General features: G+C 46.7%; 1 protein-coding gene across 5 annotated transcripts in view; it reads left to right on the top strand.

Moving 5' to 3' along the window:
- The window catches only part of dennd1b (DENN/MADD domain containing 1B), a 93,047-nt gene that overhangs the window by 49,366 nt on the left and 25,752 nt on the right, over nt 1-17,929 (top strand). For all 5 annotated transcript variants that reach the window (XM_082510651.1, XM_082510649.1, XM_082510652.1 and 2 more), the window contains 4 exons: nt 5,129-5,229; nt 6,974-7,019; nt 8,154-8,255; nt 16,655-16,780. In XM_082510651.1, the coding sequence (XP_082366777.1) occupies nt 5,129-5,229; nt 6,974-7,019; nt 8,154-8,255; nt 16,655-16,780 (375 nt within the window). The remainder of the gene's footprint in view (nt 1-5,128; nt 5,230-6,973; nt 7,020-8,153; nt 8,256-16,654; nt 16,781-17,929) is intronic.

Below are 17,929 nucleotides of genomic sequence, written 5' to 3' on the forward strand. Positions count from 1 at the left end.
AGCGGAAATGGCTGCCGCCATTCTCGAAGCCGCGTATCTGAGCGTATGTGTACTTAACTTGAAAGCGCTCCGGCTCGTTATCCGGTTCCCCGTCTTGTGATCGAATATGTTACTGGATGAGAGAATTATAATTTATGTCAGAGTTCGTCCAAATGTTGGCTAAAGTGAGCGTCGGCAGCCACTGGATGGACAGCCAGTGTTTCTCCAGTCTGCTTGCTACAGATAGAAGATGTATGAGAGAAAGTATTGTTAGTGACATCGTTAGTACCATCCAGCTGCTTTTCACCACCTCCGCCTGTCCAGCATCTCAACCGAGCAGAGTGAGACGGGGAATAGAAACACACACACACACGCTCAGAGATGTGCTGCATTTATTCTGCCTGCTCGAGGTGCTGCCTGTGTTAAAGCCCCCGGTGAACCCAGCGTGTCAGTCTGTCGGTACATGGCTGCCGCGTCTCGCAAGCAGCCAAAAGCAAAGGAATAAATCATGATCGTACAACAATGCGTCAGTTGACTTATTGCTGCTTCGTGACCAGAGGTGAATGGTGCCGCTGTTTTCTTTTTTGTTTTTTGTTTAAAAAGAAAAAAAAGCCAGTCGCGGTGGCGCAGGGGCGGGAGCCAGCCGTGCGTGCAGCCTTGTCATAGGCCCGTATAATAGGGCTGCATCGGCCCTTCCTCTAACTAGTCAGCTGGGAGGACCCCCTCTGAGTCTTTCATATGCCGAGGCCCCCCAGCTCTGCAGCCCAGCCTCTGCCCTGCCTATCGCCCAAATTCACACCGCCCCGACCCCGGCACTGGCTGACAGCAGCCCTCTCATCAGGCTGTCAGGCCTATGCTAACAAGGAGCTATCCATCCAGCGTGCCCTGGAGTGCCAGCTGCCTCTCTGTTTCCAGCCTTTTCCTCTGTTCCTTCCCCGTCTCTCTTTCTCCCACTTCTCTCGGCATCTCTCCCCCCTCGCTCTCTGTCTTAGTAATTCTTTCTCTCTGACATATTATTTTCTGTCCATCTGTCTCTCACTCTCTCCCGCTACACCTCTCTTCCTCTCTGACTTTGCCTGCCTCTTCCTGGGAGTCTTAATGTGTCTGTCTGCTGTTGGGCAACTGCAGAACATCAAGACATCCTCCCCCCTCCTCCCCCACCTTGTCCTCGATAGACTCGTCTCTGCCGTGTGTCTTAAGGCGCGTGTCGTCGCTGCGACGGTGTGCGTGCACATGTGCGTGCAGAGGGTGTTCAGAGCGTCGGCTTCTTTTTTTTTAAGCATGCATCTGTTTGTGCGCGTCGTCTGCGCTCACAGGTGTTTGTACCTTATGCCTTATGTCTTCCTGTGAGGGACTGTGTGGGAGGCCTGGCGTTGGCTGCTGCCTGCGTTGTCCTGCGTGCCCTCTCTACCCCCCCCCCCCCCCGCCACCTACCTGTTTGTGGCATGCTTGCGTCGTACAGAGCCTGACACCGGCGTTTGTCAACAGAGGGAAAAGCAGAGCGTGGGTAATTGGTGACTACTCCGGAGAGGAGAGGGAAAGGCTAACACAGCAATACAATGACAGGGAGGTGGGGGGGGATGAGGGAGAGGTGGCAGGGGACAGAAGGACAGCAGGAGGAGAGGAGGAAACGGAATAAGTAATGGAGACTTGGGATGAAAACAGGATTGAATTTGGAGAGCGCGCAGGGACAAAGTTGGAAGGAGAGGCTGCGAGTGTTTCAGGCCGGTGTGAGGAGGTCAAGAGCGGCCGTGTCGATTCCTCCTGTCAAACTGAATTAGGTCGCCCGCAGCAGCGGTTATTCTTGCTGCGTTTAAACCAGAGAGCAGCTGGTTAAAGGCTCGGCGACCGTCATAGGACCTCGTTAAGTGCGATCGTAGCAGCATTGTTTGTGCCTCATGTCAATCTGCTCAGGTGAAGAATAATGGGAAGGGTATGGCAGAGCGCTGATGTCTCGAGCGGGTCTGGACTTAATTGAAGGGCGGCGCTGCTGTTCGGTCATGAAAACACAGTTTGGATGCAAAATTGAGGTTTATTTATCTAAACGTTGTTCTCGATTCAGTGAAAAAGTGGCAAATAAAATATGTGTAAATACAAAAACTCCCCTTTTCTATTCTGCTGCTGATGGATCGCCAGGAAACAAAGGATCACATCAAACCTCATTATTGATGAACTGCTTCATTCCTGAGTTTATGGCGTCGACTTTGAGTTGCAAATTTTCTTCCTCTTCCATCTTCTCCAACCTTCACCTCCTCCTCTGTATCTCTCGATCCCTCTCTTTTCGGTCTGTCCTTCCTTTAGTCTCACTGAATGGATCTGGGAAGACCCGTGTTAGTATGGACACTTTCTGTCTCGGCTACAGCGCACTAAAAAGCTCTCAGGGCAGAACCAAAGACCTTGACTGCTTTTTGAAGCAGGCTGTCGCTGTATAATCGGTTAGCTTCCCTCAGAGGAAGGGGCAACACACACACATGCACAGTGTGTAGGAGGCAGGCAGCCCCTCATTACCGGGCATAGCCCTGGTCCCCGAGGACTGGACCCAGCACCTAATCCTGTATTTGTTCTTGGGGACTGTATCTGTGATTCTCCATTGAATGGAATATTAAGCACCAGGTCTTTTGTGGAGCGTGTAAGCCATTTGGCTCCACTCATCTATTATTTATCAGCCTGGCAAATATTTTATCAGCCTTAGCCTCTCATGGCCCACTCTCATGTGAAGCCCCCCTATAAATGAAGAAAAAAAAACAGGGGTATCTTTTTTTTTTCTTTTTCAATTTATCCTCCTTTTACTTTTTGCCTCATTTGTTCTAAAACCAGGACAAGGACACGGCCGTGTGTATTAGGCTGAATTAGAGAAGCAAATATGTGAAGTATTCCTCTGGAGTTCCCTTCGAGTTACCTTATCTAAGGCGCGCTGCCGCTTCCACTGCTTTGGAGATAGCACATAAATGAAAAGTGAAATCTAGATTTGCTTTATAAATCATTATCTTAGTTTCAGACTCCCTTCTCGGCCGACTCCCCCAAGCCAGCCACCCAGCCTGGGAAGAAGAGAAGCGCAGAGAGATACTCCTGTTTTCACTTTCAACCTGAGAGTAAATCATGCCGGTTGGGGGGCTCACCTTGAGGCTTGGTGGAGATAATTGGAGTTGGTTAGCGAGGTGTTCTGAGCCATTACCTCCTGGTACCAGCGAATGGCTGGGGCTTGTCTCTCACTCCCAGAGGAGGGATACAGTAGCCTGTTGGCGCTGCGCTTCGCGTGCGTGCGCGCACATGCATGCACACGTGGCACGTGTACACATGCGTGCGTGCACAACCGCAGCCAGATCGGTGACCTTTCCCGATCGCAATTTTAATGGCCCCTCAGCATCGTAGGGCGTGAGAGTTCTGATCGTCACTTTTCCACCAAGTGCTTCACTTTCATACATTAATATTCATAGCATTGATTTATTTTCAGAATTAACTAAAAAAACAGGAAAATAAAAACCCCAAACTGTTTGCCAGGGAATTAATCCTGACAGGAGCGTGGCATTGTTGTTTTATTTGAAGACAGCAGGAAGCAGAAATATGCATATGCAGATACACAGAGCAAGACACCAATTAAATGTTGATTAAGTCTTAACTATTGTGGGACTGCGTGTATGAGAGATTGCAGAGAGACAATTAAAACGAAACGGAAAAAAGAAAAGACGTTGGCTTTTTTTTTTTTTCCTGGCCAAACACACGCTGGGAGGGAAACACACACACACACACACACACACACACACACACACACACACACACACACACACACACACACACACACACACACAGGCTTTCTGTTGTGAGCTTTTCAGATGTCCGGGCTTGATCTTTGGGTGGATTCAGAGGGGTGGGGCCCCTCTCTCTCTCTGGCAGCGGTGGTTTTCAGCCGCCGAGCTCGCCCGCTTTTGGCCGGTCAATTGTGACACTGCGTGTGTCAGCGAGCAGGGGGTCTCCTGGCAGTTGCGCGCGTGTGCGTCTGATAGCGTGTGTCCGCTTCACACATTGACTGTGAAGCTGCAGCAGTATAACAGCGGCTGCTGCTCCGGGGTCCCGGCGGTATTGGCCTAGCCCGCAGTCTCTCTTGGCTAACTCATGTTTCATTCTTTGGCAATTTGCCCTAATGAAGTCCCGCAGGAGCCCCTCAGACCTCTGTTCTCTTTCCATATTTAATCATGTTATTTTAATCTGGGGGATGAGCTAACGCCTGTGTGTGTGTGTGTGTGTGTGTGTGTGTGTGTGTGTGTGTGTGTGTGTGTGTGTGTGTGTGCGCGCGCGCTGCAGGTCATTACTGTAGCTCGGTTTCATGTGATGAGATGTCAAGAGGGAGATGCTGGCTTTAAGACAATGGAAGACAATGACTTTAGTTCTGGGTGTAATATTGGTTTGACAGTGTAAAAAGCTCCTTTGAAAAGCAGTGTCATCTTCACGTGATTGCTCCTCATCATTTGTTTAAAAAAAGAGGTTAATTATTCCGTCTTTTCCCTTTTAATTTCCCAGTCATCGTGGTCGGGGTAATTCAGATTTTTATGGCTACTGTCAGACTGTTTTGGCTTTCTTTTGTTGCTTTTGTGCAGGTCACAGCACAATCCCGACTTACTGACACTGATTGAAAAAGAGTTTAATAATGAACTCTGACTCTTTAAAAAAAATGGGGTCAGAATCAGTGTTTTAAAGTAATGACTCGTAATGGCCAGGTGCAATAGCAGCAAAACGTGTTTGCTCTAATGACCCTGGACAAGGAAATCGATACGGAGACGGCGCTGGATGCGTGTTGGCTGCTTTCCTTAGATCAATCTTTTTAATAGTTTTCTTTTCACATCAGTCGTCTCTGCTTTCTCTGTCACGAGGTCGGAGGCGGGCCCTGTCAGCGGGCTCGGCCATCAGAAACGGACGAGGATGTGTTCGCATGAAACGACTGCATGTTTGGTTTATATTAAAGGACATAACAGCGTGTGGGCGGGGCCACTGTAGTCATTTTTTTAAAAGTAATTTATTACTTAAAATTACTTTCACCAAGAGCACAAATCAGAGTCTCCAAACTGTTCTGCCTTTTCATGAATTTTATGTTGTTGCTCAAAGTTTTTCCTTTTGAATCCCTCCTCCTCACATCTTCTCTCTCTTCCTGTAGTTAACGGCGTGTGTCCACGGCGCCGCCGCTTTGCTCTTTCCCATGTACTGGCAGCACATCTTCATCCCTGTGCTGCCCCCGCATCTTCTGGACTACTGCTGGTAAGGCTGACCACCTCTGCAGCACACACGCAGCAAACACCACGAGCATCAGCATCACCAGTGTTTTCTCTCCAGCGCACACGTGTGCAGACGTGCACGCACGGCACGTCTGCACACGTGTGCAGACGTGCACGCACGGCACGTCGCGCTCTGCCACTAAAAGTGCAGACACTCGTGTTCACACCTTCTCCCACCCATTCTTCATGTTCTTGCGATTCCTCTTGTGACGCGACTTCTCACGTGTGGCTTCCTCGACATAATGAACGGCCCCGATCACCGGGCTCCATATTTCATGCCGGCGCCGCCGCGCTCTCATCATCTGGGCTCTCTCAGGGTTTCATTACCAGCGATCCAACGCAGATCCGACAAATCTGGACGGACTTGACTGAAACTGGATGCGGAGCGGGAGTCGCGGCTCGTCTGAACGTCAGATCTGAACGCGTGAAAGCGTTTGCAGCGCGGTTACGTTTGTCCAGCGCTTCACCATCAGCGACATTTGGCTTGAAGAAGCTATAAATCACTGACAGTGAAATATGATTTTCAACACTCTGCAAAGACTCATCATTATCTTATTCAATCACAGCGGTGTCCTCATGCGCTGATTAGATAATGCAATTACATTAGATGTGTGCGTGTGTGTGCATGAGCGTCTCTGCCCATGCCTGTGCGTCTACTGTTTGTGTAACTGGATCTGCGTAAATGTCGAACATTCATAAAACAGCATCCAGGCCTGCTGCTTGTTTTTCAGTTGCTTTAAGCTGATTACAAGCCTGTGGCTGCTGAATCATTCTGGCCAGGAACACGCTGACCCCAAACTATCCGATTATTACCGCCTCTGTAAACCTCATCGTAAAAATGGTTTCTATTATTTGACTGTTTTTGTTGATTTTATTCCTCGTGCTGATGGGGAGCGGTCCGTGATTCAACTTTTCCTTTCCGCAAACTTTGAAAACGAAGATATATATCACACCAAATGAGGACGACATGATAATAACCCCGAAAAACCAAACACTTTATTTTTTTTGTTGTTTTTGAAAATAAAAATAAAACTCTTGACACATCTGCCCTTTAACTTTCTGAGGGAATAATTCTTTCTGCACTTCCTGAAACTATCAGTCGACTCGGAGAGAAACCGAGCCTTAAATGTTGCACTGATGCTTGTTGTTTTATACTTTTGTTATTAACCAGTAAGTTTTGCATTTCTGCCAGTATAAGTCGGTGTGTTATTTTTAAACTGTTCTTGTTTAATCTTTTATTCAGTCTCAATCAGCGATGTAAGGAAGGCGAGAACACATTTTGTGCTTTTACCTGCTTTTAAGAATAAATCCTGTAACATGAGATTAGTTTGTGCTGCTGCAGTTAATCTGATGCTGTTGGGAAATAATCACAAACCTTACAGGGAGTAGAAAATGTGCTGCCTGTGCCTGTCAGCTGGGTTCAATTAAATATAGTTGTCAGTACATGCAGCAGTGTCAACTGTAATTATTTTAACGATTAGTGACCGTTGTTATTTTTAGCGATACGTGATTACCACTGTTCTTAATCATTTTAAGTCAGGCCTTCACATTTCAGCACATGTAACCCTGAAATGTATTCAGATTACATTTATGGAGTACAAAGAAACTAATTTCCACAGCTGTGATTTTTTTATTTCAAAGACTCGTGTCATCGCTGAAGTGTCCTCCGTGAATGTTTCCTCCGTGTAAGCGTCTGATCTCACAGGTCTCACTCTTTCTGTCCACAGCGCCCCTATGCCGTACTTTGTGGGAGTTCATCTCAGTCTGCTCGAGGTATGTTCGAAAGTCTTTAGCATTTTCAGTAGATTTGAATGTTACGTGTTCATTTTGTAGATGGTTTTCATTTGAGTGTTTCAATAAGATTTGACAGCTATATTTTCTTCTCTTTTCACTTCCTCTGCTGCTTTCGTGCTTCCTTAAAGCAAACGTACACAGAAGCCCAAGAAAGCATCTGCAAACAAAGAGCTTTCTTACTTCATTGTGTTGTTTGGGGGGCAAGTCATCAGCAGCACTGCTGCTTTGTGTGAATGCATGTTGCAAAAACACACACGCTTACACTTGTGTGCAAGTGTTAGTATGTAGGTGTGTGTGTTTGTGCAGATGCATATGTTCTAATGCACACGTGTGTGTGTGTGATATTTGTCTGACAGTTGCGGCAGTGGCAGTATTTATCACACTCTGCATCCGTGACAGACCTTCTTTCCGCCACTACATAATTAGTCCAGATCAGCATGTGAGCCTCCGCTGCACAGGCTGTCACAAAAGTGACAAACTAGAAATTCACACACAACGCTGCCCCCCCCACCCGCCGTCCCCGCACACACACCTGCCTGCATCTTGCACCACACTGAAATAATTGTTGAATTTGTCGCCATCAGGATGCGTGCGGCACGCCGCAGCATCACGGTGTTGTTATTGATGCGTGAGGTTTTTGGTGCTGTGGAAAATGTTCGCGCGGTCCAAATGTTTTCTCTCGGTGCCATTCTTCATTTCGCCAGCTCGCGTCTGCGCGCGCGTTACCGTAAACACGTTCTAATCATTTTTCTCCCCCAGGCGCCATTTTTCATCCTTAATCGTAAAGGAGTGTGATAACTGTGCAGCTTTAACCGCGGCTGCTGGATGTTCATGTTCCCGGGGCTTCAGGACAGAAATAACTTTGTCTCCCGGGAAACGCACCTGGGCCACACTGCGGGTTTAAAATCGTGGCGTCGTTTCACAATTTAATAATTCCACAAATACAATCATTTATTATGTTGAAAGATGTCAGATGCACAGGAAGTCTCCAGCACAACCATCATTAAGAAAAACAATAAATGATCGCTCTGAGTGTATGTGTATACACTTGTGAAATAATAATGATGAGAATATCTACGCTGCTGCACTAACGTCGCCCTTTTCCTCCCGTAGAGAGTGCGCAGTCGATCGCTGGAGGACGTGGTCATCCTGAACGTGGATACAAACACCCTGGAGAGCCCTTTCGACGACCTGCACAACCTCCCGAGTGACGTGGTGAGACCAACGCGCAGCTTTTATTGCTACATCGCACACACACACACACACGCAGTAATCTCACGTGCACACGCGCATGGCAAGAAAACTAAAGCGCACACACATCCAGAAACTTGTCAGAGTACGGCTCTGTCCCCTCCCCGCATCATTAATGACTGCAGCACTGGCTCCTCAGACTGCGGCTGTCTAAAGTAAACTCCCGTCGCGTCGTATGACGCTGGAAGGCAAACAGCATTCCCCGACCATCAGAGGCTTGTGGGAAAATGTGAAACTCCCTTCCCTTCATCTCCATCCATTCTAATCATTATTTCACAAAGTCTTGCGTTTCTGCCTGCCCACTGGCACGTTTCTGAGGAGGAGAGATAGGAGGAGGCAGAGAAAAGAACAGGCAGAGATGGGTGATTTTGTGGGGGGAGAGAGTGGGAAGAAAGGGGCCAATTACCAGAGTGGGCAGTGAAGCCACCTGCCAGCGCGTCGTCTCTTTAATTAACGGAGCGCCGACGCCGGTCAGTGCTACGGGAAGCATCACCGTGGCGTCGGGGTCACTCGCACACACCGGTCTTTGTGGTGTTTGTTTAGCTCTTCTTCACGGTGTGTGTTTAAAGCTCCGCCGTGAGACGGCGAGGCCCCGCCGAGGCTGCGGACGCTCTTTTACCCACGCTGCTAACAGTATATGCTCGGGCTCCACCGCCTACGGGACTCCTGTCCCAGCAGCAGGACATAATTTCATCCACTGCCCAGCAGACTCCAGACCTGCTCGCACTCCCACACTTCTCTGGTTCTCCTGGTTTAGCGCTGCTCAGCCTACTATGACTGCTAGCGTGTGTGAATGCCTCTTTACTGTGTGCACCGATCTCTTTTACACTTTCTGCCAGCTCTCTCGCCCGTTTGCCTGCCTGACTGCTGGAGTTTCATGGCACCTGTCTGCCTTCTTGTCTCCCTCCCTCGCAGCGCTTCCCGCCTGCCTGGACGTTTCCCGCAGCCGCTGTTTGCTTCTCTGCCTGTCTGGCTACCTTCTTCTCACTTCCTGCCTGCTTGCTTTTCTGCACCCAGGGACCGAATCCCTAAATTAAATTGCAAACTGAGTTTGTCATAAAAAAGAGTCGGGGCTTTTGAAGGCGACAGAAGCGGAGAGAGAAGCCTTTGTCTTTGCCGTGTGATAAATTAAGTGGCAGGCTCGCAGGCTTTTTTGCTTTGATCCCCACTCGCCATTTTTCCTGACTAATGACAGAACATAGCCTGCACATCACGTCGAATTACACCACCTGAAACGGAAACTTTAATATATTTATCGTAACAAATTGTTGTTGTTTTTATTCCCGTTCATTTCCCCCTCCTGTCTCCTCTCATCTCTTCGCGGAGGTTAGCAGATTAATAACAAAGCGAGCAGGTACTAATTGAGTGGAATTCCAGGTCTCTTGTTAGTTTGCTTGTTAGTGATGAGGACACGCCACATGGCATTTGATGTTTGTGTTTACACAAAAGGAGGCATTGTGCAGTTTGTCAAAGTGAGGCCTGAAATCTTGATTAATGCTGAGCGATTCTCTGCCTGGGCTGAGCTGCCGAGCTATGAAAGGCGCTCCTGGTTTCTTGGCGGTTCTCGCTGTAACGCTCGGGTTTATTCGGCGTGAAGCCCAACGATTATTTCACTTTGTGTGAATATATAAAAGCATCAAATGGATTCAGAGGCCACGGGCGGTTCTTCTGCGCGTACGACTAAAAACACCCCGATGTTGATTTAAGGAAACCTTTGGAGATCCGTTTAATTGTGGCGGCGCGAGCACATGTGGACTCCATTACGAGGATCTGCTGACCAGTGGCCGAGCTTTTAGCGGGTTCAGAGTTCACAGTTGTCCCGAATTAGTGTCTGTCTTTCAGACGGGACCCCTGCTCCAGCTCCGCCCCCTTAATGGTCTTTTCCCGCAACTTCACACATAATATTTTAGATTTATTGACTATTACGAACGCTACCACGCCAGTAGCGGTTCCGTTTAGCAGCGAGAAGGAAAGATCTGACTGAGAGTAATTGGTAAGGATGCCGCCAACGTTTGAGGGCAACTCTTGATTTTTATTGTTTTTAAATTGGAAACGTCACATTAATCAAAGATTCAGAATTAATTTCTTTTTGTCTTTTTTGTTTTTATTTGGAACATGAAGGATATCTGAAGCGTGGCGGTCCACAGCAAAGCCGTGTGTTTGTTTGTTGACTGTTGTTTTTAAATAAAAGGCCTGATATTATCAGACAAATGGAGCCTACAGTGCTCTGGCAGGATTTTGCATTATTTAGAGTTGCTTTAACCAAAAGTTTCGATACTTTTTTTTTATACATTAATGTTGATCTCACAACAGGCTGCGCTCGTGTCAGTAAAAGCAACGTGTTGACAAGCTTACTGAAAAGGAATAGTCGATAAAAACAAATAAAGAAGAAGCTGTAGTTTTCCCTGGAAGATCAAGGTATTTTTGTTTCCTTCTCTGAGAGCTGCGATTCTTCAGCAGAGATTGTGCTGATAAAGTTATAATTGGCTTTTGGTTGGAGGAGCTGTTTACTCCACCAGTCATTAAAAGTATCCAAGAATAGCAAATTAGGAGTCTGTTAATTCCGAAAACAAACACCGCGCGTCTGAATCGGATTGTTTTTTGATCCTGGCAGTTGATCTCAAACCAATGATGGAAGAATTTTTTGTTTTCATGTATTATTCTTTCTGTGCCGCGTATTCAAGGTGAGCTGCTACAATGCAGCTCACATCTTTATTTTCAGATGCTCCCTCTCACATCACAGCCTAATTCCTTCTATTCTCCTCCTCTCTGCCTCTCGCTACTTTGCTGACACCGCGTACCCGTACGTACCTAGCCTTTGCACATTTGATCATTTGTATTCCCAATCAAGGGGGGGATTTACAGCGTACACTCCTACTTCCTGTATTTCAAGCCTACATTTGGAGGTTTACAAATGAACGAGGGGGTTGAGGCTGCGTCTGCGCGCCTCTCCTGAGATCACCTGGCACACTTAATCAAACATCGCGGCTTTAATTTGGCGTTCGGTTTCTGACATTTTCCAGAAAACAACATCTACGTCATCGTGTAGAGCAGAGCGCGGCAGGCAACACTCACACGGAGACACCCGCACGCCGGAGGAACGTTTGTCGTTCACGTGTAGTTTGGGGTAAACTTTCTGCTCAGATTTTGTCCATTTTCACTTCAGAATAAGTCAAGTTTGCTTCACTTAAAGCAAAGCTGCCTACGGTAAAGTCCCTCGCATGCTGTGCTGCAACTACGTGGTAGCTCAGCGCCGGGAATGCAGTCGCTCCACCCCGGCTACACGCTGTACTTTACCAGAAACAGTCCTGGAATCTGCACCACATCATAACAAGCTGCAAGCAAAGTATCTGATTTCCTTGTTGTGAGTCTGCATTGTACCGACTGCAAACGTCAGACGGTGCTCATTTAAAGCCTCGTTTTCCAGGTTGTGATTTGTCTTTCTGAGGCGTGCACACTCCTGCTGCAGCGTTAGCAGCCCTTCATTGACTCGCGTGGAGTTTAAAAAGCTGCACTTCATTTTCACATAGTCGGTCTGCCGGCGCTTCGCTCTGGATTAGAAGTCAAAAAGGGAGAGCAGCATCACCCACTGCGTTAGTTATTGAAGTGAGGGATGACATTTAGCTGTAGTTAATTATGTATGCAAAACTCAGCCGCTCAGCTGCTATAAGAGGTCAGCTTGACAAAGTAACCCCACACCGGGCAGAATCTCATGGCAATGAGATAGCCCTATTAAAAAACACACACACACACACACACACACACACACACACACACACACACACACACACACACACACAGCTTCCCCCCTTTGCTTTCTCACCCTTTCTCATTTCGCCTGACTAATGTATTGCAACGCTCTGAATACTTTATTCTTTAGTTTTTTCTTCCACTGCTTTACTGATTTAAAAAATAATAATTTCTTGCAGTCAAACCTAAAACTAGTATCGATTGTATTTGTGTAGATTTGTCTTTGTTCTGCATTTTCATGGTTAATTTTCATTTTGCGGTTTAAAAGATATCTAATATTTATCTTTAATTGAAAGAATGAATGATTTCTCACAGATTCCAAGTTGCGTTCTCTCTGTGTGTGTGTGTGTGTGTGTGTTCTCTGTGCGTCTTTGTTCAGATTTGTGTGTGTGTGTACAGTTCAGACTGCAGCACATCAAAAGAAAGTGGGAGATTTTCATAACTATTTTTTTCTTTGTAGTTCTTTAATTGCGTCCCCATGGCTTTCTTTCCCTGGACAGATTCTTAAACAAAACATTCCTTTTTTGTGAGAAGAAAATCCAACTTTTTATTCGTTCTTTTAAAACAACAGAAGCATCGGGGTCGTTATTTGTGAGACTTTTTTTTTTTTTGTAATGCCCAAGTAAAAATTTAAAGTAAAATTCTACATATCTGTATATAATCGAGCTCGTTTGCAAGGCAAGTTTATTTGTATAGCACAATTCAACAACAAGGTGATTCAAAGTGCTTTACAGAGACATTAGAAACAAGAACAAATAAAAAGCATGATTTAAAATTGAATAAAACAAGCAAATAAACTAACTAACTAATTAACAAACAAACAAACAAACAACAGGATATAAAATCAAAACAGATAAAATCAGTAGTTAAAATGTAAGTTTTGAAATTTAAGCTTAAAGTGTGGATTTGGTGCTTTATTCAAATGCAGCTGAGAACAGGTGAGTCTTCAACCTGGATTTAAATAAACTGAGTGTTTCAGCTGATCTGAGGCTTTCTGGGAGTTTGTTCCAGATATAAGGAGCATAAAAGCTGAATGCAGCTTCTCCGCAGATGCAGATGTTTTTTCTTCTCCTTTTGTTTATTAAAAGTGAACGTTTGTGTGCGTCATCATTACCTGATTCTGTGTCACTTTACAAAACAGGAAATCACATGGTAAGTTTGCTTTTTTAAAAATTCTCCAAAAGCTCGTGCGTTTCGCGCACACGTGCGCAGCAGTGCGAGGCCCTTGATTGATGCTCACTCGATGCATCAAGGCGGCGGCGTGAGCGCAGACTTTCGCGCGCGTTCACACAGATGCCTGGTGTCACCTACAGCGGTATCATCCCTTACATTCAGGCAGGGATCATCATTGCACCTGCTAATTACCATCTCCAGCTGGAGAGTTAAATGGAGATCTGTTCTATGTCTGACCTTTGACCCCGTGCTCTTTATGTGACGCACTTCAAATCCTGTTTGGGGCTGGCTGGGCCGGGCCTTAATGAGGCCCCGTGTCTGCCCTCTGGGGGCCGAGCGCCTGGATGCCCCGCTTTCATCCCCGACCATCTTCCCTTGATGTAAATTGAAAAGATCACAGCTATGGGGAGAAGACCTGTACTGGAAAGGCCTCTCTGCATAGATTATGAATATCATAACTCAACAGTTTTTCCCCTCTCTCTCTCTCTCTGTGTCTCTCTCCGACAACCGCCCACTCCCCTCTCTCCCCCTGCCACCCCTTCCCTGTACAATGCTATAGTTCTAATTGGACCCAATGGGGGACTCTCTGCCTTTGATCTCATCACCGCCACTGTGACTTTACACTAAAAAATGTCACTGCCAAATAGGGTTATCACCTGTAGAGCCTGGCCTTCCTGTGATGCCTGTACGCATCTCGTTAGCTTCACTCAAACTGCAGAAGTTAATTAGTTTGACAGAGCCATTACCGCGGAGGCACACCTGATGATTGTGGCGTAGGCGCCATATTCAAAACCCAATTACGACGTACACGTTGGTTTTATTTATTTCTTTTTTGTTCCCGTGCGAGGCGCGTTTTCATTTCTATTAACCAAACAGCTACGACTATATTTGATTTGTAATATCTGACAATTTAATTAATCGCTACGTGTGACCGAAGGAGGATTTTTGAACTCTTCCCGTGAACGAAGGTGAAACTTCCAACTCTTCGCTTTATCGCCCGTTTTTCAAACGCCGGGAAGTAAAAAAACAAAACGGTGATTGTGTCCCCACCTCATTAAAAAGTGTTCGCGGCGCTCTCACCCGTTCAAAGCTGCAGTGCGCACAGTAAACTCCACGATCCGGCTCCTCTGACAGTCTTCGGGGGTATGCCTCCCCCTCGTAGACTGACATTGTGTTCGCTTTGATTCTCCCCCCTCCAAAAAGGAGAGGGGGGGAGGCAGTTTAATGATTTGCGAGGAAGGGGGAAAACAGTGAAAATGCACATAAACATTAAATATTAATTCCAAAAAGGGCTTTACATAAACATAAAAGCATTTAGCACAATGAGTGAATATGGAGATGACACTTGTTAATTTAACCGTGATAAACTTTCTGTTTGATGCCTGGGAGCATTTGCGATGGCAGCACGGGGACGCTGTGGAGAGTGAGAAAGCCCAGGGGAGCCAAATCAACACTGTTCATTTTGTCTTTGTCCCAGTTTAAGACCGCCACACTCTCCGGCTGCCTTTCTTTCTGCCTCTCCCCGCGTGTCCTCCGTGTGAGCTGTGCTAACACTTTGCTTCTCCTCCCTGAAGTTTCCCAGATCGGCTAATTGCAGATGCCAGATGACAAAATCCCCCCAACGCCGCGGCGCGATGTGCGCGACCACAGACCAGATCAGCACTTTATCATATTTGCTGCAAACATGCGGTCAGATGTTTTTCTGCTTTCGTCGCTTTGACTTTTTCGCTGCAGATACTCAAATTTTATTCGTCTCACACACATACACAGTAAGACATCTGGTGAGATGCTTATTGCAATGCCCGACCATTAAATTGCAATAAGCAAATTTACAAAATTTACAGATTTTAAATTTCAAAATTTACTACGGTGGCCCTGAGAGGCCAAACGGACTGCAACTTAAACAAACACCAGCTGCAAAAGTACACAAAACACAACGGAAATAGGAAACACAGATTTCCGAAAGCACAAGGGAAGTGTTTCTGGGGAGACAATAACCTGGCGGACCAGTTGCAGGAACCAAAACATGCTAGGTAAGTGTGTTTTAATCTCGTGATTTTTAGTTAGGCTAACACACCTCTCCGACAGGTCCTCCACTTGGTTTAAGTGTCTCTCAGCGCAATTCTTAGCATGTTTTGGTTCCTGCAACTGTTTTGTCGGTTATTGTTTCCCCAGAAACACTTGTGCTTTTGGAAATAACTTTTTTCCTATTTCCGTTTCCCCATTTCCGGTGTGTTTTGTGCGCTTTTGCAGCGTTTTTCTTATTGCTGGTGTTTTCTTAAGTTGCAGTCCGTTTGGCCTCTCAGGGCCACCGTCATTTACAGTAAAAATGTGCAAATAACAATTTAAGAGGTGTGCAAATAAACAGAGTGCGTGCGGTGATGTGATAGATGAGGGTAACAGGAACAACACTGGTACGTTTGAGAAACCTCGACGTGATGACTCTACGTTAGATTAATTCAAACGGGAATTTTCCCTTTTCTTGGTGGTCATTGTGCACTCCCAGTTTCTGTCCCAGTTTGGCGGGTGGTATTTGAACCTGTTTTACGCTGGTGTAGAATATAGACTGAAACAATGCAAAGTTTGGAGGTGCACTTGATCCATTTCTCGCTAATTGAGGTTGAAGGTTAAACGTAATGTTTTCCTTTTGCAATTGGGATTCAAAGCCAGCGCTACCAGCCCACTGTTAGAGTAATCTAGACTTCCTGTGCAACCCGATCAAACATTGTGCTTTTGTGCTAGGCTGGCACAGCCCACACAGAGAGGAGCAGTGCCTCGCTAGCTCTGCCTCCTCCTCGCACTGCCACAACACAGACTACTGCTGAGCAGGTGAGGAGAGCCTCTTGACAACTTCCTTCCCAGACTCCCCAGGGCCCGGTGGCCAGGGTGAATCTTTTGTCATCCTAAAACAAGCTCGGGCCTGCTGCTCCTCCACTCTCGCCTGGAGTCCTGGAGACAGAGCCAGGAGAGGGGAAAATAATTAAAGACGCTTTATGTCAAGAATCCTCTTCTAGAGGGAGTCCAGCAGAGCCAAGAGGGGAGGGGAAAGCAGGAGGGAGAGATGGTGAAAAAAGCAAGAAGGTGATGGGCGGCGGAGGGAGGGAGGGGGTGAAGTGCAGTATGGAGAGGGTGAGAGAGGAAAATCAAGAATGCGAGTTTCCATTTCCTCGCCGATGTCCCCTCCTCCTCGCCGCCCCCGTGCTCCGCTCAATTAGCAAAGCAGCAGGTGCTCCCAGCAGCACAACAGATCGGTGGAAAGGCTGAAGCTTCTCCCTTTCTTTCCTTTCCCTTCTTTGAGATGACCTGCAAATGTGATACTTCACACCCAGAATGGGCTAGCTGTTTCTTCCACCAATTTCAGAGGTGATAATTTAACTTTTACCCCTCCGTCTCTCCCCCGCACCCCACCACCTCTCTCTCCCGATTTTCTTTTCCATCAGGTGTCCTCGCTGAAGAGCAAGCTGAAGAAGCAGTCGACAGCGACGGGAAGTGGTGTGGCGAGGGCCTTCCTGAGAGCGCAGGCTGCTCTGTTTGGATCCTACAGAGACGCTCTCAGATATAAACCTGTAAGGACGTCATTAATCACCATGTTAATCACTGAAAGTCACTGAATGTGCGTAAAGAGTGAGTTCGCTCAAACAATGGGCGACACTTTTATTTAACTTTTGTGGTGTAAAGATCACGCATGACAGCTAATGTGAAGAGTACGGTGTCCGAGTGTATATGTGCAAAATCTTTCACATGCTGGGAGAAGCGTTGTGACTCCTTCAGGCTCAGCTGACTGCAGGTTTCCCAACCTTATAAACCAGCGGTCCCCAGCCTTTTTTGCGCCACGGACCGGTTTATGTCCAGCAATATTTTCACGGACCGACCTTTAAGGTGGCGCGGATAAATACAACAAAATAAAACCAGTACCGCTACCAAAAAAAAGAGTTAACGATAAAAACACCCGAGGCTCAACTCTCACGGTCCGGTCCAAACGACTCACAGAGCGGTACCGTGCGTTTATATACAGTACATTCATATGCAGTGATGCACATAGGCCGGTGTATTTTCTCCTAAGCATGCGCAGCACACAGCAGCATTTTCAGTTTGGCTGAACAGAGTCAAATTTAATCTGTTTCGACTCAAAGTGAAAGGTGTGTTTTCAGTCAGAGCGAGGAGCTAAGGTGGGCTTGTCTGAGACGGTGAAATGTCAGAGGAGCCGAAAAGAGTCGGGACGTTCCCTTTGAAGATCTCTTTTAGCCACCTTTGGTGTTTAACTCGCCTTTGCTAAGCCCCCTAACATTTCTTTTCTAGATCTTTTCTGCTTATCAAGTCTGAATCAGAGCACAGCAAACTACACCATGTCCTGTTTGTCAGATAGCAAAGCCTTTGTTCCTCTGGCTTTGAGATTAATTGGACTTTGTGGACTCCCGGAGTCAAGATGCTACATTATTGATGCTGTCTCTCTTTTCTTTGTATACAGGCTGTATACGAACAAACTGCCTCCCCTCTGACACAGGCGCCGAGACTCTGTGTGTTTGTGCGTGCGAGCGCATCGCGCGGCGATTTCTCAGTTCGCTCACGTTCACACACTGTTTTCTTTTAGACTTTTAGGATCTGTGTAAAAGCTTTGGAGTTAACATACATGCACAAACTACACTTGTGATTTAATAAAGAAGATCTCTACCCCGTGTCCCGAAATTTGGGGAATATCGCTCTGCTCGTCGTTC

Source organism: Aulonocara stuartgranti (genome assembly GCF_965226115.1).
Source record: "Aulonocara stuartgranti genome assembly, chromosome: 17".
Taxonomy (NCBI): Eukaryota; Metazoa; Chordata; class Actinopteri; order Cichliformes; family Cichlidae; genus Aulonocara; species Aulonocara stuartgranti.